This window comes from Seriola aureovittata, chromosome 11 (genome assembly GCF_021018895.1).
Source record: "Seriola aureovittata isolate HTS-2021-v1 ecotype China chromosome 11, ASM2101889v1, whole genome shotgun sequence".
In the NCBI taxonomy this organism is placed as follows: Eukaryota; Metazoa; Chordata; class Actinopteri; order Carangiformes; family Carangidae; genus Seriola; species Seriola aureovittata.
Genome location: NC_079374.1, coordinates 3,777,647 through 3,797,208, shown reverse-complemented (window position 1 = coordinate 3,797,208; position 19,562 = coordinate 3,777,647). Strand labels below are relative to the sequence as shown.

At 45.4% G+C, this 19,562-nt stretch overlaps 1 protein-coding gene across 1 annotated transcript; it reads right to left on the bottom strand.

Moving 5' to 3' along the window:
• Positions 1-474: 474 nt before the first annotated feature.
• rif1 (replication timing regulatory factor 1) lies at positions 475-18,925 on the bottom strand. Its single transcript, XM_056389702.1, has 36 exons — positions 18,742-18,925; positions 18,171-18,219; positions 17,079-17,218; positions 16,914-16,992; positions 16,668-16,764; positions 16,422-16,552; positions 15,812-15,906; positions 15,336-15,525; positions 15,075-15,167; positions 14,712-14,850; positions 14,456-14,607; positions 14,102-14,216; positions 13,816-13,992; positions 13,320-13,430; positions 13,078-13,140; positions 12,159-12,262; positions 11,864-11,950; positions 11,700-11,773; positions 11,333-11,513; positions 10,600-10,707; positions 10,357-10,506; positions 9,989-10,088; positions 9,588-9,895; positions 9,015-9,217; positions 8,814-8,907; positions 8,588-8,719; positions 7,844-7,986; positions 7,661-7,750; positions 7,503-7,557; positions 4,064-7,168; positions 3,853-3,981; positions 3,671-3,757; positions 2,656-2,771; positions 2,384-2,534; positions 2,150-2,276; positions 475-1,859 (listed from the first exon to the last, which is right to left on the bottom strand). Exons 3-36 carry the CDS (start codon positions 17,192-17,194, stop codon positions 1,573-1,575), a joined length of 7,389 nt encoding a protein of 2,462 aa, XP_056245677.1. The 5' UTR covers positions 17,195-17,218; positions 18,171-18,219; positions 18,742-18,925; the 3' UTR covers positions 475-1,572.
• Between the last annotated feature and the right edge of the window lie 637 nt (positions 18,926-19,562).

The following is a 19,562-nucleotide window of genomic DNA, read 5'->3' as shown; positions in this document are numbered from 1 at the left end:
TGCAGAAGTGTACTTCAGGGTGCATCAGTACACCATGACATCATTGTCGGGTGTGGTTACAGCTGCAACAGGCTGCACTCTCGCACACTGGTATATACAGACGGTGCAGATGTAAGATGACTGCACGCGTTTCCCAGTTTCAAATCAATGTGGCATGAAAAACGTTGCTTTTTTTTTGTCGACTTGAATCCACCGCTCTGCATGTGAACAAAAACACCACACGAACCAACAGCATTATAAACAAGACGGGACTAATAAACACACACTTCGCGTGATTAATTAGCCAATTCCTAAATGGAAAAGACGCCGTTCTGTCTGTGTAAACACTTCAAAGCTGTGGAAATATGAATTGAGAGTTAATCAACATTTTCCACTGGAATAATTCCAGGCATGTCTCAGTTTTAACAGTTGGATGTAATCATGTCTCATAATATTAGCAGTGCTGTGATCACAGTAGTGTACCCGGGAAAGACCAACTGTTGCTATTCTTTATTTATTTTTCTCCAGGACAAACCCGAGAAAAAGTCATTTCAAGCGGAGATCTTCCAAAGTTACAGACCGTTTGAAGACAGACTTGAAAACTGCAGGGAGGGAAAAATAAACATTTCATTGACATTTAATTTGTCTCTGCCACGGAGCCTTCAGCGTCACTTAGCCGGTTTCCAGCAGCTCTTCAGTTTTCTTTTACTGTTGAGCCAATTGCCTGTTTCTATAAGACTTGTACAGCTCTGTAAGATTATCAAGTCTTCTTTAAAATAAAATAAAAAAATAGTAGAATCAAATCAGAAATCTGTCGTTTCATGTTAAATGATGCAAGTCGAACAAAAAGCTTAAAAATGTAACTGCTCTTTAAAATTCATTCAGTTTTGCCTTTTATTTAAGTATTTAAAACCACAAATAAAGACTTAAGTGCAGCCGATTTATTTCCATCTACTGTTTGTTTCATGGCATTAAAATTGTGATAAGACATTAAAGAGAGATGACAAAATGTTTAGAAACTAAAACTCTACAAAAATGTACAAGAGCACTGATGAGCTGCAGACAGCCTAAAAACAGGCACATGAGGGGAAAGGAGTGACGAGAGAAATCATATGTACAAAATCAGACAGTCGTAGTCTTTCATCAGTCTCTTATTATAAAGTCTACAGAGGACAGTAAGAAAAAACCATCCATGTCCAGGCTACACCTATTAAAATACGTCATCTTCTTTTGACACAGTTTTAAAAAGTGTGACTGTGCTTCCCTTTGTTTCTGAAAAATTACAAACTACCCATCAACTCAAGCGAGAGGAAAAACTGCTTCTTCTTCCTCTTTTGCTTCTTGTCGCATGGATAAAAACTAAACGGAGAAAAAAGGCAAAGGAACACCGAGTTTAAAAAAAAAAAACAAACAATAAAACAAAACATAAAATTCTCCTTTGTAAAATCTGGTTTTAACACGTCCATGTACACAAAGCCAGGGTGGGTAAAGTATTTCATCCTCCGTCACAGATTCATCTTGAATTGATCCGTGTCTTTATTTGCCTCTTGGCGCCCGAGCAGCTGTGTGATCCAGTAGAAGCAGAAGTTCTCTTCAGGGTTTGCCCTCCGTCTGTCGGAGGCGCGTGTGCAGCTCGACCACCACGCGCCTCATCATGTCTCCTAACTGATCGTGCATCTGGACGAGCTGCTGCGGCGAGCAGCGGCTCAGTTGCGGTGGCGTCATCCTGCAGGTCAGGGCCTCCACCTCCGACAGCAGCCCGTTAGGTGGCAGCTGACCTTCCGACTGGTGGTGGTCTCCTGCCGGTGTGTCATGAGTCCCGGAGCCGTCCTGCTGTGACCTCCCATCTGCAGGAGCAGGCTCGTCCACCAGCTCTGTCGCTGCAAATACATTCTGGTGTTAACACACTTAAAGGACAAGTTTGTTTCAAGAATTTATGCTAAGCTAACTGGCACCTGGTTTCATATGACGGACATGAGTCACATTTAACTCTCTGCAAGAAGGCTAATAAAGCTTGTGAGATTTACACATAAAGTCTGTGATATCTCCAAGAGTGATTTTCAATTTGGAGCCGCAGAAAATAATCCGACACTGACTTTGGTGCAATTTTTTGAAAAACAAAAGTTAAACTGGCTGAGGAAGCCGTGTCGCCGAGACTTCACACACACACCTAGCGTCTCTCCTGACGTCTTATCCTCCTCATCCTGGTTTTGAGCAGCGCTGGTGTCCTCCAGTTCAGAGGTCATCATCTCCATCTCATCGAAACTCTTCAACTCATCTCCACCTCGACCTTTACGCTGGAACAGAACAGTTCAGATGTCAAAATACAAGAATTTCACCTTTTTACATATTTAGTTACGCGAGTGTTTCTCGTCCCGTCGTAGCCCTCTATCCCCTGACGTACCTGTTGTTCATAAGTTCTAAGTGCCTTCTTCACATTGGAGATCTTTGGGGAGCGGATTGGCAGAGTTTTGATTTCACTGGGAGTCAGAGCGCTGAGGTCACCAACCGTTTTGATGTTTCTGGCTCGAACAAGCTGCCCAAAGCCACGAGACCTGAGAAAACATTTATGAAAAGAAACTTTCATTTAGGCTTTATGTAGATTTAAAAAAAGGGGAGAAACATCAGAATAAATACAAATAATTTCTCTCTCTCATCAAGCTGGTGTTTACTCACCACATGTTGGAGGATATCTGAGGCAGCACAGCTTCTACAGGTGTGGAGCAGCCGACCAGGGCAGGATAGATACAGTCTCTGGGGACGGGGCGAGGCTCTTGGCCCATTTCAGAAATCTAGAAAAAAGGAAATGCCTGTGTGATCAGCTGTGAAGCAAACTTAGATTTAAAGTTCTATGATCAGATCTATGCAGCTTTTTGGTCTAAGTTCACATTAAAGTGGAAAGGGAGCAGATTTTACACATCAAGGTGTGTTTACAGGTGTTGAGGAGTAATACTGTGAAACTAAACAATTGTATAAAACCTTTTGTGGCTCCAGAGGAAGCTGTGCAAAACAAAAATTTAAAAAATGTAAATATGTGGGGGTGTGGAGTCAGAGAGAAGTTAGCTTAGCATCTCTGGCTTTAGGCTAGAAGCTCAAGGCTACATTAGCATTAGTGATGGGTAATGAAACCCGGTATTAGACAGGCTCCAGGGCTAAATTTTTAAAGAACAGAGTAATGATAAGCTCTGACATCATCAGCTCTGCTCTTGATACTTGAGAAACTAAGAAAAAAAAAAAAAAGATTTCCTGTTTATTATTTTGACCTTAAAAATTCTCCCGCACATTTTCTCATCAACTGTTTCTGAATAAGACTTTAATCTATGAATGATCCATTTGCATGTTAATGTTGATCGAGTACATATGGGAAAATAAGAAATGTTAATTCTGTTCTTAATTTGTTTTTTTCTCTTACAAAATAAACAGTGCAGATAAAAGTACCGTTAAAGTACCAGATCGATGAGTGGTATCAATTAAAGTAGTAGTACTGTTAAAATCTTAACGATACCCATCCCTAATTAGCATAACACACCAGAATCTCAAACTGAATCTAAGTACCAACAAGTAAGAAGAATGTGTGGGGATAAAAAAAAGATGATATCTCTGGTTCTGGTCCATCAACTTTTATCCCTTTATCCTCCTAGGAGTGCAAAAGCTAAAAAGAAAACAAAACGACAACAATGATTTGTCATACCAGGCATTTCTTGGAGCTCTTGTAACCTGGACTGCGCAGATTTCTGGGGCTGAGGATCAGCAAGCCCTTTGTCGGGGTAGTGACATACTAGAATAAAGAGCAGGTGACAATCATGTTGAATCGAAGCAGAGAATTTTGCAGGAGAAAAAATGTTTTTTGAAGTACGTTGGCCTCATTCGTACCTTGGGCTGCGGGATACTGCTCCCTTTGGATCTCCTGGGGGAGCTGGTTCTGACAGCAGGGCTGCGGCGGTCGATGTCGTCTGCCACTTCCTGCTGTTGGATTGGATTCGCAAAAGACACACGTCTGGACTGTAGAGGAGAAAATGAAGTGAGTGCTACAGATTTGAACAGTGGGCCTCGTTTATCATTGAGTTCAAGCACCGTCTCTTACTTTGACGAGGGGTGAGGGAGTCTCCTCCTCTAGTGGTCTCTTCTGGCCCTTCTTAAGGATACTGGTGGAGGGGGAGGCTGAGGGAGACCAGGTTCCTCTGGTCCTGCCACTGCTCGGGCTCTGGCCGATGTCTGACGCCATGACAGCCTCCAGGTCCTTCTGCTTCACCGGAGAACCCTGGAAAACATCTTCGCTGGTAGAGTCTCGTACCAGCGCTGAGGTGTCGCAAAGGTCAGTCAGGGCGGTCTCCAGATTTACAGCCACATCGTTGTCAGCGTTGCCCATCTGAGTTTTCTCTTCGTCCTGACACTCAATAACCTGGGTTTTGCCATCTTCATCATCATCATCATCGTCCTCCTCCTCCTCCTCCTCCAGTAGAGGTGCGATCTCGTCCTCAGTGCTGGCGTCTGGATGCTGGTTTGAGACGGACAGTTCGTCTTCCTTTGAAAGCTCGTCTGCGGCACTTGGACACTCTTCCTGGTCTACCTGGTCGTCTTGAGCCGTGTCCTCCACTGGAACGACTGGCTCTTCCTGGTGGTCTGTAGCTGAATCATCTTTCTGATTTTCTTTAACACTGTCGGTTTCAGAAACCTCCTCAGCTTTGTCCTCCGAGGACTCAGAGACCTGAGGTTTCTCCGTTGTCTCACCAGGGGGCGCCGGAGTGTCCTCAGCAGCTGGATCACTTGGCAACTCTTCCTGAATCTCTTCATTACTTATTCCAGTCGATTCAAGCATTTCCAGGTCGCCGGTGTCGGTCTCTCGTGAGGAGGTATTATCAGCGTTTGTTTCTGAGCCACTCTGCTCCGTCTTGTGAGGTGACGAACTGCTCCCGTTTGTGTCGTCGACCTCGGTTTTCTCTGGAGCGACAGACTCCGAGGCGTCAACCTCGGCCTCTACTGGAGATTCTTTGTTACTTTGCTCCTCGGCGTCACCTGTAACCTGAAGTGATTCAGAACCCTGCAAATCTTGGCTTTCCTGTGATTCCTCTAAATCCGTTACGTTATCGGTTTCTATGCTTTGTGCATCTGCTTTTTGAGAAGAGTCAGGGACATCCTTATTAATTCCGTCTTTAGATTCGAGGGTGAGAGGACTTGGAAGCAAAGCTCGAGGTTTCCTTCCTCTCTTTTTGGGCATTGGGGAATTTTCTCTGACCTCCGGGGATTCACACTCTGAGGACTCCACACTGGCTACCAACGCTTGAGAAGACCTTCGTCTCGAGTATCTGCCCCTGCCTTGTGAGTTCTCCGCTGATCCAGCATCATCCAATGACTGCGAGCTCTCCGGGGTAGAACTGGGACTTGATTTCGACAGCCCTTTGTGGACTTTGCTCCTTCTGGTCCTACCTCCAATCCTGGCCTCTGCCTGGGAATTAGACCGACTCTGCCTTCGTAACGAATCCTTACCGTCGCTTTTGTCTTCAGGCTCTGCTGCCTCAGACGAGGCCTTGCTTCTTCCAGATCTACGCCGAGACTGGCTTTCAGAAGATGAAGGTGTGATCACTTGAGAGTCCTCTTGACTAAGGTCATCATCAGTACCTTCTCTCGTCTTGTGTTCATCTTTGACCTCCAATTCATTCACTGACTTCTTTGTTGCGTCTTGGGACTCCGGCGCAACAACTGATGAATCTTTCTCTTCATTTTTGTTTTTTTCTACCAGTTCAAACTCTTGGGATTGAGCAGCAGTTTCAGACGAGACAACAGGAGAATCTTTCTTTGGCTTATCACCATCTTTTTCAGCCTGTTCTACAAGATCGAACTCTTGGGATATGCCACCAGTTTGAGGGGAAGGAGTGATCACCTGAGAGTCTTTCTTTAGCTCATCATCGTCCTTTTGCGTCTGCTCTTCAAGCTCTTGTGTGGCAGTTTGAGTCGACTGTTCTTTCTCAGGCAAAACCTTTTTCTTCGGTCCTGCCTCCTCGTTGGTCTCCAGCGATACTTTGCTGCGCCGTCTGCGCCTTCCCTGCGACTGACTTTCATAATCGGACTGCGAGTCTGACTGTAGGTCAGTTTGGCTGGACCCCTGTTCTCTGGTGCTTCTCCTTCTGGGTTCAAGTTTATCGAGGAACTCCTGTGAACCGCTGTACAGTCTGATCTTTTTGTGCGCTCTACCCTGAGAGTTGGTTTGGCTCGACTCGCTCTTGTCCTGCCGAGCCCTCGTTCGCAACCTCTCCTTGCCGCTGTCCTCCTCGGCAGCCTGCTTACTCCTCGTGTTTGGTCTGCTTTGTACTGGGCTCAACTTTTGAGAATCACTTTTGGGCTCCTCACCGGAACGCCTCCTTTTGTTCAGTGTGTATTTATCTTCCTGTTCCTCAGGGTCGTCTCCGGGCAGCAGAGGTCGGACTCTGCTGCGTCCAGACCGTCTGGGTTCAGATGAAGGAGTCTGGGACAAAGACGCCTGAGAATCGTCCATTTCCTCTTCCTGACTTGATGGTTTCATTTCCTCTGATGCAGAAGACTTTTCTGTCCTCTCCTTGCTCTCCACGTGAGCCTGGGTGTCTGGGATGACATCGTCGTCCTCCGTTGTGTCACTGGGCAGTCTCTCGGTCAGCCTCACAGGCTCACTTCTCACCCCAGAGTCTTTTGGTCTCCGAGGGGACTCGGCGGTACTGCTCACAGGATGCTGTGAGTTCCTTTTTCCTGTCACAGTGGACTGGGACGCCTGAGAGTTTGGACCAGCGGGTGTCTGGGAAGCCGGAGAAGACGACGTGTTGTTGCTGTTTGAGAGTTCCTGGCTATTGGAGGTCTTCATGAGGGGACCCGTGAACTTGGATGCACTGCTGGGGCTGGAAGACTTTCCCTCGGCGTACTTCTCCAGGGTGATAAAGGACTGACGGCGACTGTTGGGTTTCTGAGGAGTCCCTGTGACCAAATCTGAAGAGCCAGAGACGTTAGGACTTGAGCCCTCTTTACACTGCACGTCCTTGTCTTCTGCTCTACCGTCACTCTTGGCGTCATCCTCCATGGAAACGTCGGCCGACTCTGGGATCGCCTCTTCCTGCTGGTGGTTTTCTGTCACAGTATCTGCTTCTTTTGGGCTGACAAAGTCTTGAGTGTCTTTTGACAGAATTTCAGTGTCTTCCTCATTTTCCACATCTTCCTGAGGAACCTGGAAGGAAACCGAACGAAAGTAACTAAGTTTGTCAACAAAAGACAGATGCTTCCCCAGGTTTGAATATGTACGAAATGCGAGTTCAGTGATGTGTCAAATAACACCATACAAGTAAAAATGGAGGAATCTGACTTGAAAGTGAAAATATTTTTTACCAATAATTAACCAAACAACCTCGAGGTTCAGTTGGGCCAAAAAACACATGTGGGCTTGTGTTGGTTATTAAATGCTAAAAGTAATACTCTCTCTGGCAGAATGAGAAACAGGACAAAACAAGCCCCCAGTGGAGTCTCTTTTCTTTGGCCTGTGATGAAGGTGTGCATTTCATTACCTTGCCAGGAGCCTCTCCGTTGACCTTGTCCGCTTGTTCTGTTGGCAGTTTGTCCCTGTGGGAAAAAATGGTTCATTATATGAATGCTGTTTTTTTTTTTTCCTTCATGAGAGAGCAGGGATTTGTGTTGATTCTAGTAACAGATGCTCAGAACTTACAGGGAGTCCTCTTGGCTCTGGGTGTACTGAGAGAAAACCGTTGTATCCAGAGAAGCGTCGAGGTTGTTGTACATGGCCGGGATGTCGACCCTGCGGTGGGGAAAACATCAGCTTCACACAAACCGACAACGCAAGACACTTTAGGTGTTTTTTTAAATGACGAGCAAACGAGACAAAACTGACCTTTTAGTCCTTTTCACTTCCTTCTGGTGCTCGGTCAAAACTCTCTCCTTGGTCTCAGGAGGAATGAAGACGAAGTCGATGGAGGCCTCTTCCTCCAGAGCCTCTCTGCGAGGAGGCTTGGGAGAGCTGAAGTCCAGCTTTGTCTGCAGAGGGAAAAACATAATGGAGAACAAGGGAATTAAAAACAACAAGGGACAAAAGAAAAAAGAAAAGCTAGTGTAGATTATTGAGTAGCTTTCTTTTATCCTCTTTCTTGTTGCTTCAGCTGTGGGACAGTTTAGTTCAGTTTTTTTTTTTTTTTTGAGAGCTTTTCTTTGAGCTCGACACTCGGTTGTCAGTTTATTAGGAACACCCAGTTTAAACTAAAGCAGTTCTAATACAACAGTCCTGCAATTACTAAATCCTCCTTCGTTAAGGTTGATGATGGATGATGTGTTAAAGAGATGCTAATTCAACTTCATGACGGAAAGATTTGTCCCAGCACATAGGAAGTGCGGGAAGACATCTTGCGTTACTATGACAACCAGCTTTGCTGCTAGAGTTTTTACGATGGTGATTTTATATATATATATATATACACACATACATACATACATACATACATACATACATACACACTTTGGTTTTGATACGTTTTATATTATAATATGAAAATGCAGTGTGCAGAGTAAGAAAGCCATTATCAAACATGCTTGATATTTTCATTAGTTGTCTTGTGGTGCAGGTGAAACCTTTTAGACTCACAGAAACTGGTTTGGGGGTCTTTGCAGAGCTCTTGTCCTTCGGCTCTGCAGCTTTCCCCAGCAGCGAGTCTCTCTTCCCCGCAGACGACACGGGCATCCCGCTGAGCTTGGTCTCCAGCTGGGAGCTCTCACTCTGAAGACAAACAATTAGCAAACCAACGGTAAGCACAATGAGAACAGAGCGAGGGAGCAGCCATTTCTAATTCTGCAGATTTCTGGAAACTCACTGAATATTGTCCACTGAGCTCATCAGAAACAGTGATGGCCTCAAAGCCAGGAAGAATGATTGGGATCTTCTGTTTCACTTGACTGAGTATCGGTCTGTGTGGAGAAAATGGCAAACATTGGTAACGTCCTCTAAATGGATCTAACCTGTCCTATAGTCACCAACAGAGCGGAAATTCTCATTTTAAAAAGACTTTCATCACCTGATGTCGTCGGGGTAACTGAGGCTGTTGGAGTTGGCGAAGGTGGAGTTCCAGAACTGGGTGACGGAGGTGCGGAGCTGCTTGTTCTTGTGTGTGAACAACACACACAGCAGAGGAGAGAGCAGAGACAGGAGCTCGTCGTCGTAGGCCAAAGCGGAGCGGCTCTGCAGGCAGCCGAGGACGTCGCCGAGAAGCTTCTCCAGCTGCAGGAGAGAAGGAAAAAAAAAAAGATGCGTACACCTTCAAACAGCAGTAAATCACTTTAAGCTTAAGTCACGTCACACATTGGTGAATTTAAATGAGTTGGAGTCAAGAAGAGAAGCAGGAAAACACTTATTCATCTTCCTTTATATTTTTTCTTCTTACCATGTTTATTGTCACAAACCAAAACACCAAAGCAAATTCCTTAAATGTGAAAATCTACTTGGCAATAAACCTGATTCTGATTCGTTAGAGAAACCAGAGGATTTCAATATTTAATTAATTAGGAAAATAGTTGCCGACTAATATTATTCAATCAACTAATCAATTTACTAACTGCATTCGTGTCGCCATTTGATGAAAAACACACACCTTTGCCAGAAGCTGCGAGGTGAATGTAGGCGGCTCACTGGCGGCTTGTTTGTAGAAGAGGGTGAGAGGCTGAATCAGACAGGTGAGCACCTCCTGGACGGCATTGGCGATGACAAGGTTGGTGAAGAGAGCAGACAGGACGGAGACCAGGGCGACTCCTGTGGCGTCAGAGGAGGAGGAGGAGGAAGAGGCCGCCTCAGGGTCCTCCAGATAAACCTCCAGACTCTGCACCAGCAGGGACTGGAACGTGGACAGGTTCCCCAGAGTCTTATTCTTCTTTTTCATCCAGTTCACGGGAGTGTGAGGAGCTGCAGGAAACAAGAGTGGTAAAGAGGTGAATTCTCCATTTAACATAAGGCATCTCTGAAGTCTGTAAATAAGATCAGCTGAACTTCTCTTACACTTCAGCTTCTGCTGAAACTGAGGAGTGTACGGCGAGAAGTCCACACACTCCACGACGACCTGGAGGAGACTGGCAACAGCATTTAATGTCGAAGGGACCTGGAGGATCAGACGGCGTCAACATGTCAAACCAGGGTCGATTTCAAAACAAAACAATTGTGATGTTTTCATAAATTTCTTAATTTAAAAAAAGTTTCAGTCTTTTATTTTGAAATAACCTTAACGTGAGGATGAATCATTTCAAATTTAAAAGCATAATTGTGAACTGAGAACTTTATATTCGGTACGACGACCTCCACAAGGGAAGAAATCTCATGTTTACATCATCGTGTTTCACCATGACGACAGTTTCCTCTCCTCTCCTCACCTTTAAGGCGTCTTTGTCGATCGAAGCCGCCATCTTTGCGCAGAGCTCCTCGCAGCAGATGTTCTCCTCGGCTGTGACCACCAGCGCCGAGCATCGGGCGAACACCTTGTACAGCTTCGACCACGTCGACAGCATCGACTTCTGGGCCGCCTGAGCAAAGTAAATACAGGGGTCAGAACCAGTTCCAGTGGCTAAAAGGTGAGGTGGTCCTGTAGGTAAAATGAAATCTTCAGGGGGACAGACCTGCTGCAGAGGTGCGCCGGGCAGGAGGTGTGTGATGGGGAACAGCAGGGCAGAGTGCATGGCGCTGAAGTTGTGCTCCAGAGCGTCTCCCTGGTTCACTTCATTAGACTGTAAAAGAAAAAAGAAAGAAAGGGATTGTAAATGTGACTGTAACAGATTAAACTCATTTACTGCTCCGCTGGTCTCAGGCTGAACTCTCCTCAGATCAAAGCCTCGTGTTCTGTGATCGTAATTTATTCTTCCCAGGAAATTTCCCCTGTGACGTCATTTCTACCTTAATTCAGGTTAAAAAAAAAAAAAAAAAAGTTGATCACTTCTGTTTCAGTCATGAGACGTGATCAATTAGCTACAGGTTACAGTTTATAATTTGTGTAACTGTCAAACTGTCAAAATAAAAATCTTGAAAATCAGTTTTTTTTCTTCATTTTTTAAAAAATCTAAACCTTTAATTATTTTTTTAAAATTATTATTATTATATTTTAATTACATTTTTTTTAATTAATTATTCACGTTTCTTCAGTCACTGTATATTCTGTTTTAAGTGGGATAAATAAAACAGTAAAAATAAAAATCTTGAAAACCGCAGCGTTTTTTATTTTATTTTTTAAACGTAATTTCTTCAAATTTATCTTTATTATTCATTTATTATTTTTTTTAATTTTCCCCACTTCATTTCAAAGCATTCCCCTTTGGTTTTCCCACTCCTGTGAACTATTCCCGCCCCTGTGCCCACCTGTGTGATGGTGTCAGTGAGCGGGCAGACCATCACACTCCACATCCTCAGCAGCTGCTCCTTGTTCTGCACAGACCCAGCGCTGCGGCCGATGGCGCCCAGCACCGCCTCCGCGAACGCCAGAGGGGAAGTGGGGCCCGACAAGCCGCAGCCCACCAACGTCTGAAGGCTCAGAAAGAACCTGGAGACGGAAAGACATCAGGCAAAATCAACGTATGAACCACATTCAGTCTCTTGCGTTTCCATCGAGGAGATTATTTCAGCCTGGTAACAGTCGTGTTTCCTCCGCATACAATATCCGGCGGCGCCCAGATTAGACCGACATCATTTGAGGAAGTAAATAAACTCGTGATAAATGAAGACCCACCTCTCGTCCTCGATGTAGGCCGAGAGCAGGCTGCTGTTGTAGAGGAGGAGGATGAGGAAGAGAGCTGGTGTTCCCTGGTGAGAGGAAAACAAAGCTTCACTAAACGTCTGCGAGATCGATTTTTCACCATGGACGCAGCATATGAACGTGTGATTAACACTCACATTCAGCACATCCATCTTGCCGACTTGGTAGGAGGCGGAGCCGAGAACTCTCTGGGGGATACCCGTCACTGTGGCCTCGAGCAGAACCTGAGGGTAAACAGCCAAGACTTTAGTGAGGCAGGTGTGTAGGAGCAGGATGAATGGATCAGGCACACGGTCTGAAATTATTATTTAACTTCATCTATTTGCAACGTTTTAGCGCTAAACCTCCAAACAGCAACTAAACTTTGAAAAACAGCAACAGAACAATAAAATTCAAACGTAGTAAAAGTCAGATTACAGCGGCCAGTCTTACCAGGACTCTGTCTGCAGGCAGAGCTTCTGAGGCGACGATGCTCTGCAGAGCCTGAAGCATCAGAGTGAGCACTTCGCAGCCCTGACGGTCCTTCTTACTGCCCACTAAACCACCGAGGACGAGATTCATTTTAATGTCAAAAGCTCATCAGCAGGAAAGTCACCAACAAACAGCACAAGTATTATCTGATTGAGGAGAAGAGGATCATCATCATCGGGGGGACGGACCCCTCAGAGTTTCTCTCTCTTCGCAGCAGCCCAGACCACGAGGACCTGAACGCTCAGACTTAAACTGATAAACTGACGATGGTGGGAGTGGGTCAGGCAGGGGGGCGGGGACGGGGTCTCACTGGTCCCGCCCCCAAACGACAGAGCCCAGACCCAATCAGAGTGCTTTATGTGGCGCTGCGAGGTGGGACCCACAGCTTCAAGAGCCCACCCTGCTGAGCAGCAGCCACAAGAGCAGAGGGAGCAACTCAACTGCAACCAAACATGTATTATTGTGCAGATAAAAGCCACGAGGCGTGGCAGTAAATTAATAGAGAGCCTGTGGTATCTAACCGGTTTTTATAACGACACCGGTGCAGAAGTCTGACGTTTAATAACCAACAGAAGTATAAAACCCAAACTAGTAACAGGGAGAAGCTTTCTGTGCTTGAGCAGCTTTTTCTAATGTTTTAATTGCAAACATGAGGCGTCCGATTCTATAACTACCTCTGGAGATTTGTTTAACTACTCATAAAAAACATCTGCAGCTTGTTTTCTTTTAATGCTTCGTGTGTTTTCTTACAATAATTGAACGTTTTTAGCTGCTGGACTGAGGAGCAGAACAGACAAAATCTCTGGTAGCACCATCATCTCACACATAAAGCATTCAAGGCTTTCTGCCAGTCAAGAAGACTTGAAATCAAAGTACTCACCGGACTCTATCGTTAAATTGACAAAACGGACGAGACTCGTCCAGATGACGGCCAGGAGGGAATCTGCAGGAGGACAGAAGATCGTCAACACGGCAGGTTAAACCTGATGATAAACTGTAATAACTTTGTTTTCTCCGTTTAATTGTTTCGAAGCTACACAACCCTCGACTCCTAAGAGAGAGGAACTCTCATTTACACAACCGAAAAAGAGTCGGAGGTGAACGTCAAGCCGTGACATTTACCTGGAGCATCTTTGCCGACGTTGGTGAATCCATCTCTGACGTTGGAGACGAGCATGGCGGCGTGTTTGGTGAAAGAGGAAGCACCGGAGAGGAGCGGGTGGTTCAGAGGCTCTGGAGAGAGACACGAGACAAATCTTGAGTTACAGCTTTGAATAACGGCCAGAAGTGTTAAAACAAAACAGCGTCACAATTAGGGTTTGAATCTGTGAGTAAAGGCCAAAAAAAAACAGTTGTGTGAGCTCACAGTGACCCTGACATTTCCCCACCAAAATCTAATCAGTTCATCCTTGAAAACAAGTGAACAAACATTAAAAAAAGGGACCCATAGATAAAAACATTGCCTCATAAAGCTACTGGTGGTCAAATACCTCCACAGGGGAAAAATACTCAGTGTGAGTTCTCTCTCTTCGGTTCATGACTCAAGAACAGAAACCCACAAAATAAAACTAAAAAGCGACGTCTGACGTGATCGTGACGCTTCGGCTCCGACTCTCACCGAGACTCAGGAGGAGTTTCCTCTTCGCTGCGGCAGCAACGGCCTCTGGCCCCAGAAAATAGTGAAGCAGCATCTCCAGGCCCAGCAGCTGGATGGAGGGGAAGGTGGAGGGGACCTGGACGCTGGAGTTCAGGCTCATCCGAGACGTGTTGGCCGAGCTGTTGAAGCCTGGAGCGCCTGGCAGTCGCATGCAAAAACAAATAAATTACAGTCGCAGCCACTCTGATGCAACTTTAGTGTCCACATGGGGAAGACGTCGGGGGGGGGGGGCGATGTGCAAACGTACCGGTTTTGGGAGTGCCAGGTGTAGCAGCACCGTTCTGAGTGACGGCTCTAGAGGGAGTGACGGGGACTGAAGGGGCGTCGGAGCCGATGGTGCACTGGAGCAGCGGCACGGAGACCTGGACAGAGACAGACCACAACGTGTTTTTTCTTTCATGCGTGTCAGTAACAGCTGACGGTCAGTTCATCACGTCGAAGCATCTACATCTCTCCTCATATCATTAACATCATGTGCAGGTTTCGTGGAGACAGTTGCGAAGCTTTTTGAGTAAATTAAGAGGAAAAAACGAGCACGAAGGAAATTGATCGTGGCTATTGAGTAATTAGAAATTAGATGTTTTAATATTCCACCACTAACCTGATCAAAGTTAGACAACAGGTTGGGTCCCAGCTGGACCACCAGGTACCACCACACCTCCACCTTGGTGAGCAGCAGAGCTTCTGTCCTGACGTTGATGGACATGAGCGGCTGCATCAGGAGCTTCATACGCTTGGCGCTGCTCAGGATGTCTTCACAGTAACGAGAGGAACAAGTTAAAGTTCAGTGACGACGCCTGCGAGTTTAACTAAGAGTTCAAGAGACAGGACGGGAAACCGTGGCGTCGGCCGCTCACCTGGGTTGAGGGAGAAGTTATCGATGAGGCTCTTCCAGGCGATGAAGGCGATCTTCTTGACGGTGGGGGAGGAGCTGCGGAAACCGAGCTCCTCCAGGTGCAGCAGAGAGTTGATGAAGGGACCTCCTCTGTGCAGCATCTGTGGAGGAACGACACACGTGTGATGTGACCAACGGAAAACTAATCATTCAGAATAATAGTCCCGTCCAACAGACTGCTCTGCATATTGGAAAGAGTAAGAATCAGCTCTTTGTTGGAGAGTAACAATCAAGTTTGTCTAACGTGTCTCACAACAGAGACACATTCATCTATGAACTCTGCAGAGGCACAATGTGCAGACACTCGGTATTATTCACACTTTACCTTCCCGAGCAGTTTCACAAATAAGGGCCAGAGCTTCAGGACGTTGGTTTCATTCTTGGACATGAAAAGTTTCTGCAGCTCTGGGATCAGTTTCTGTGAAGACAGACAGAGCTGCGTCACAGGAGTTTCTCACATTGAATCATCTTGAACAGTCACATCCTGATGAATATTAAACAATTTTAAGACCAAATGTTGTGATCTGTAAATATTCTCCTGGGGGCGGAGCTCAGTTTCAGTTTCTGACACACACAAGAGACTCACCGAGGACATCATTGGCTCGATGATGGCAGCCACCTCCATCTGTTTCTCCAGCAGCAGAGGCATGCCCATCTCCATGGCAGCGGCGGCACGTAGACGCACCTTGGAGGCGGAGTGGACGACCAGAGGAATGACCAGCTTCGCCCAGCGGACCGCTCCGTCGCCCATCTGGACGGGCACCTGCTCCAGCAGCCTTTAAACACCAGGAGACGTCACAAATCAACTCCGCATCAATATGAAAAGTACTACACGATGAAATGACAAAACTGTAATTATATGTGGTTTCACTCAATTATGATCAATTAAAACAAAATACAGATTTTTCATCTTGAAGGCAAAACACTTAATGACCACGTGTCAACATTCCTGGGTCAAAAGTTACAGTCTTTATTTTGCACATTTATTTGTCAAATTCAAAAAGGAGGATCTGATTCATGTCCTGTTTGGATTTAACAAGACTGCCACACTGTTCTTTTTACCTGATGACAACGTTCAAGGCTTCATGCTCCATTACTACAGACTGGATGTCCTCTCTGCTCCACACACTCTCCAGTGTTCCCAGTATAGACGGCACCTGAGCAGGAGGAAGCGACATGGGTCAACACACCGGTAGTGACGCATCTGGCCGCTGCTCCGTTTGCAGCCAGATCTCTTCAATCTCTTTCTTACTTTTACTTTTCTTATTTTGCATTCCAGCGAGACAATGTTTAATTTCTACTGTAACCAGAAGGCCCTGCTCCTCGCCTCCGTAGCTATGGTAACCAAGGTCTTACAGATAAGGATGCGGGGAAAAGAATAACTCAAGCTCAAATCCAGCTCCAGATAAGGATGTGCTGGGAGTAAAGCAAAGGTCAAGACACATGCAGCAGTAAGTAGGTAAGACATGAGACTTATTCGGATGTTGTGATGGGACGCCTGGGTGATATACGCCCGGTCGGACAGGACGTCTTTAGGGAATTGGGTGTGGCATTACTTTAGTTCATGTGACACTGCACTGCTCATCTGTTCCTCCTCGCTGCATCAATCTGATAATAAATACATCTGTCTGAACCATCTGAAATCTCCTGCTGAACGCCCTTTCGTGCTCACTTTTTTGGCGACTACATCTGGGGGAAAGCTCTGTTTGGAGATGACCCATAATGCCCTGGTGCACGTGTTCTTGTCTGTCGACTTCCCCACCAGGGAGCAAAGTGCTGATAGTATATCAGCGGTGAAGGTTTCTGGGGAAACAAAAACGGAACAATAACGTCACCATCAGCAGTGATTTCATGCCCATAAAACTTAATCCCACCGGGTCAAAGGATGAGGATGAGTAAAATATATAAATTAAATTACCAGGCACTCCGGAGACGACATGGGAATGGTAAACACAGAACCCTAAAGCTTGCAGGGCAGCTTGGCTCAGCTCTGCATTCAGACTGGTTATGTGAGCCTGGAAACAAACGTGAGAGAAAACATTATTAGGCATCGTGGATATCAACAGCTTTACTATCAAAATGGGAGTTTCAGAGCTTCCTGTGTGGGTGGGTGTGTGTGTGTGTGTGTGTGTGTGTGAGAGAGAGAGATGTGCAAAAGACTCACCAAGATGGTTTTACCCAAACGAGAAAAGTGCTTTTCAACTGCAGGGAGAAACTGGCGGCCTTCCTCTCCACTGAGCCGACTGCACAGGAAAAATAAAGTTATTTTCCTCGCTCCAGTTCCAGTTTTAAACCGAGGATGGGTGAAGACCCCGGACTTGTGACTTACTTGGCGATGGTGAGGTAGGCGTCTGTCTGCTCGGACTGTCCAGCAGCGCCGTCCTCCAGAGATTCCAGCAGAGGGAGGAAGCTGGAGCTGCTCGGAGGCCCCGCCGTCGCCATCATTATTACTCCTCCTCTCCTCAAGGCCTTATAAAGAACAGGAGACGCAGAAAAGTGAGAGTGGGTGACGTCTGCGGTTTCATCCCGAGCTCCTCCTGTCTACGTGTCAAACATGTTTCGCAAGACGCTGAAACACAAATGCTCCCAGTGTGTGTGTGTGTGTGTGTGTGTGTGTGTGTGTGTGTGTGTGTGTGTGTGAAGGTAAAACAATAAGGTTAAAGACAGAGCAGGAGCAGGTCACAGCAGGGCAAAGACCTGGGCTCAAAAGACACTTAATTTACCTGCAACACAAACCTGGAACAAACTCCCAGAAAACCTGAGGTCTAGTCCAACTCAGTTTGAGTCAAAATCAAGGTTTTAATCTTTTGTTTATTACTGCTTTTCATTAAAGTTAAATTAAAAATAATTAATTTGTCTCTATCCTCCAGATGTTCTGGATCTTCCTCCTCCAGGAGTCCCAGCCTCCTCAAAAAAAAGTAATGAATAAATGAAAACAAATGATTTACACTAATTTTGTTTTCATAATGTTTGTGTAATTCTGTCCTCTTTCCAGTGCGTGTGGCTCAGGTCTGTCGGCGGCACCTTGAAGAATCATAATCTATTATAAGCTTTATATTAATCATCCTGATCGTGCTCTACTCTGTACATGACATCCATTATATATCTGCAATCAGAGGGTCGGAGGACGAAGGGTGCTTCACACATTGTAAAGCCCCTTGAGACACACTGGTAATACTGGGTTATAAGAATAATTCTATCTTACTTTGTCTTCATATCCTGCACAAAAACCTTTCTCCTGTTTAACATTCAATTGTTGCTTATTTGTACCTTTTAAGTGATTATGTCTTTTTAGATCCCACATATTTCTCTTCTTGTATTGATCTTTTTCTATTGTGTCTTTACAATTTGCCTCATTGCCCCTGACAGTGATGTGACATTGAACTAAAACAAGCAAGGGACAGAAAACAGATGCTCATACCTCAGTGAGATTTATGTCGAGCTGCGTTCACCCTCCACTGTATCCAGAGCTGTAAACAGGGGGACAACAAGAAGATGAAAACAAAGAGTTATAAGTGCACAGATGTGTGTTATAATCAGCTGCCAGTGAAGTTGTCTCATCACTCTGTGTGTGTGTGTGTGTGTGTGTTGGATGCTACAGAGGCCATCACATCAGCCCCAACACCAAAACAAGTCGGTGTCCTGCTGAAACAACACCTGGGAACTTATTCGACACAGTCCACGAGTTGTAACAGAAGAAAAGCAGCTACTCAGACGCCACATTATTGAATGCAACAGCCCTGAACCATGCGGGGAACCAGCCAGCAGCCTGCTAACGTTACCTAGCTTCTTCCAGCTAGCAGCGCTAGCAGGCAAAAGTTTGGTGCGCGCACACAGGTGGACAACACGGCTGCCAACACCGCCTCACGTGTCCGTGGTGACGTGATATTGTTTAGACTCACAAACAGGTAAACACATAACGCCAAAGACAAGTATTTGTGTTTGTTTGTTTGTTTTTCTTGTGGACGCGACGCGCAGCAGCGGCTGCTCACCTTTCAGGACGAAGAGGAAACAGCAGAAGTGACACAGCATCAAAGCCGGAGATCGAGCCCCGGCGGTCCGCTTCACCTCCCGACGTTTCAGACGCTTTAATCCGGCGTCCGATGTTGAATATCTCCGCTTCCTTCTGCTGCTCTGCTGCTCCTTGTGCTGGTACCCCGCGAAATCAGGCTGGCGCCAAACCACCACGCCGACGTACAAAATTACCTTTGACCCTTACTACGTCACACACGGGACCGCCCATTTTTACCGTATAAGGAAAGCAGCAAACTGACCGCTTTAAAAATAAAAATAAAAACAATAATATCAACTTATCAATAACAATTAAAACAGCTCTACACTGATTTTCTGTTTGTGTTTAACACCGTGTCTCCACTTCTATCACGTCCTGTGCAAATGTTTTTTATTTGTTTATTTTATTATTCAAAACATTTTCAATTTCATCTAATTAAAACAATTAAACATTGAAAAAGGAGGAAACAATTATAATAAAATAAAATATAAAATATGAACAATACATATGGATTAAATAAATACAATAAAAGGAAATAAATGCAACACATAAATAAGGATGATGAAACAAAAATAATAAGCAAAAGTATTGCAAAAGGACAAATCCAAACTATATACACAGAGGAACCACGAAAGAAAACAAAGATATTAAAGCTTAAATATTAGCTTGCTTTACTGTTCTTCAATCATGTAATGAATTAATATAGTATCCAGTTATTATTTTGAATTGTTGTGTGACTATGGGACAGGACACATGTTGGGTTGTGTCACGTGAAATCGTCTTCTTCTTCTTCTTCTTCCT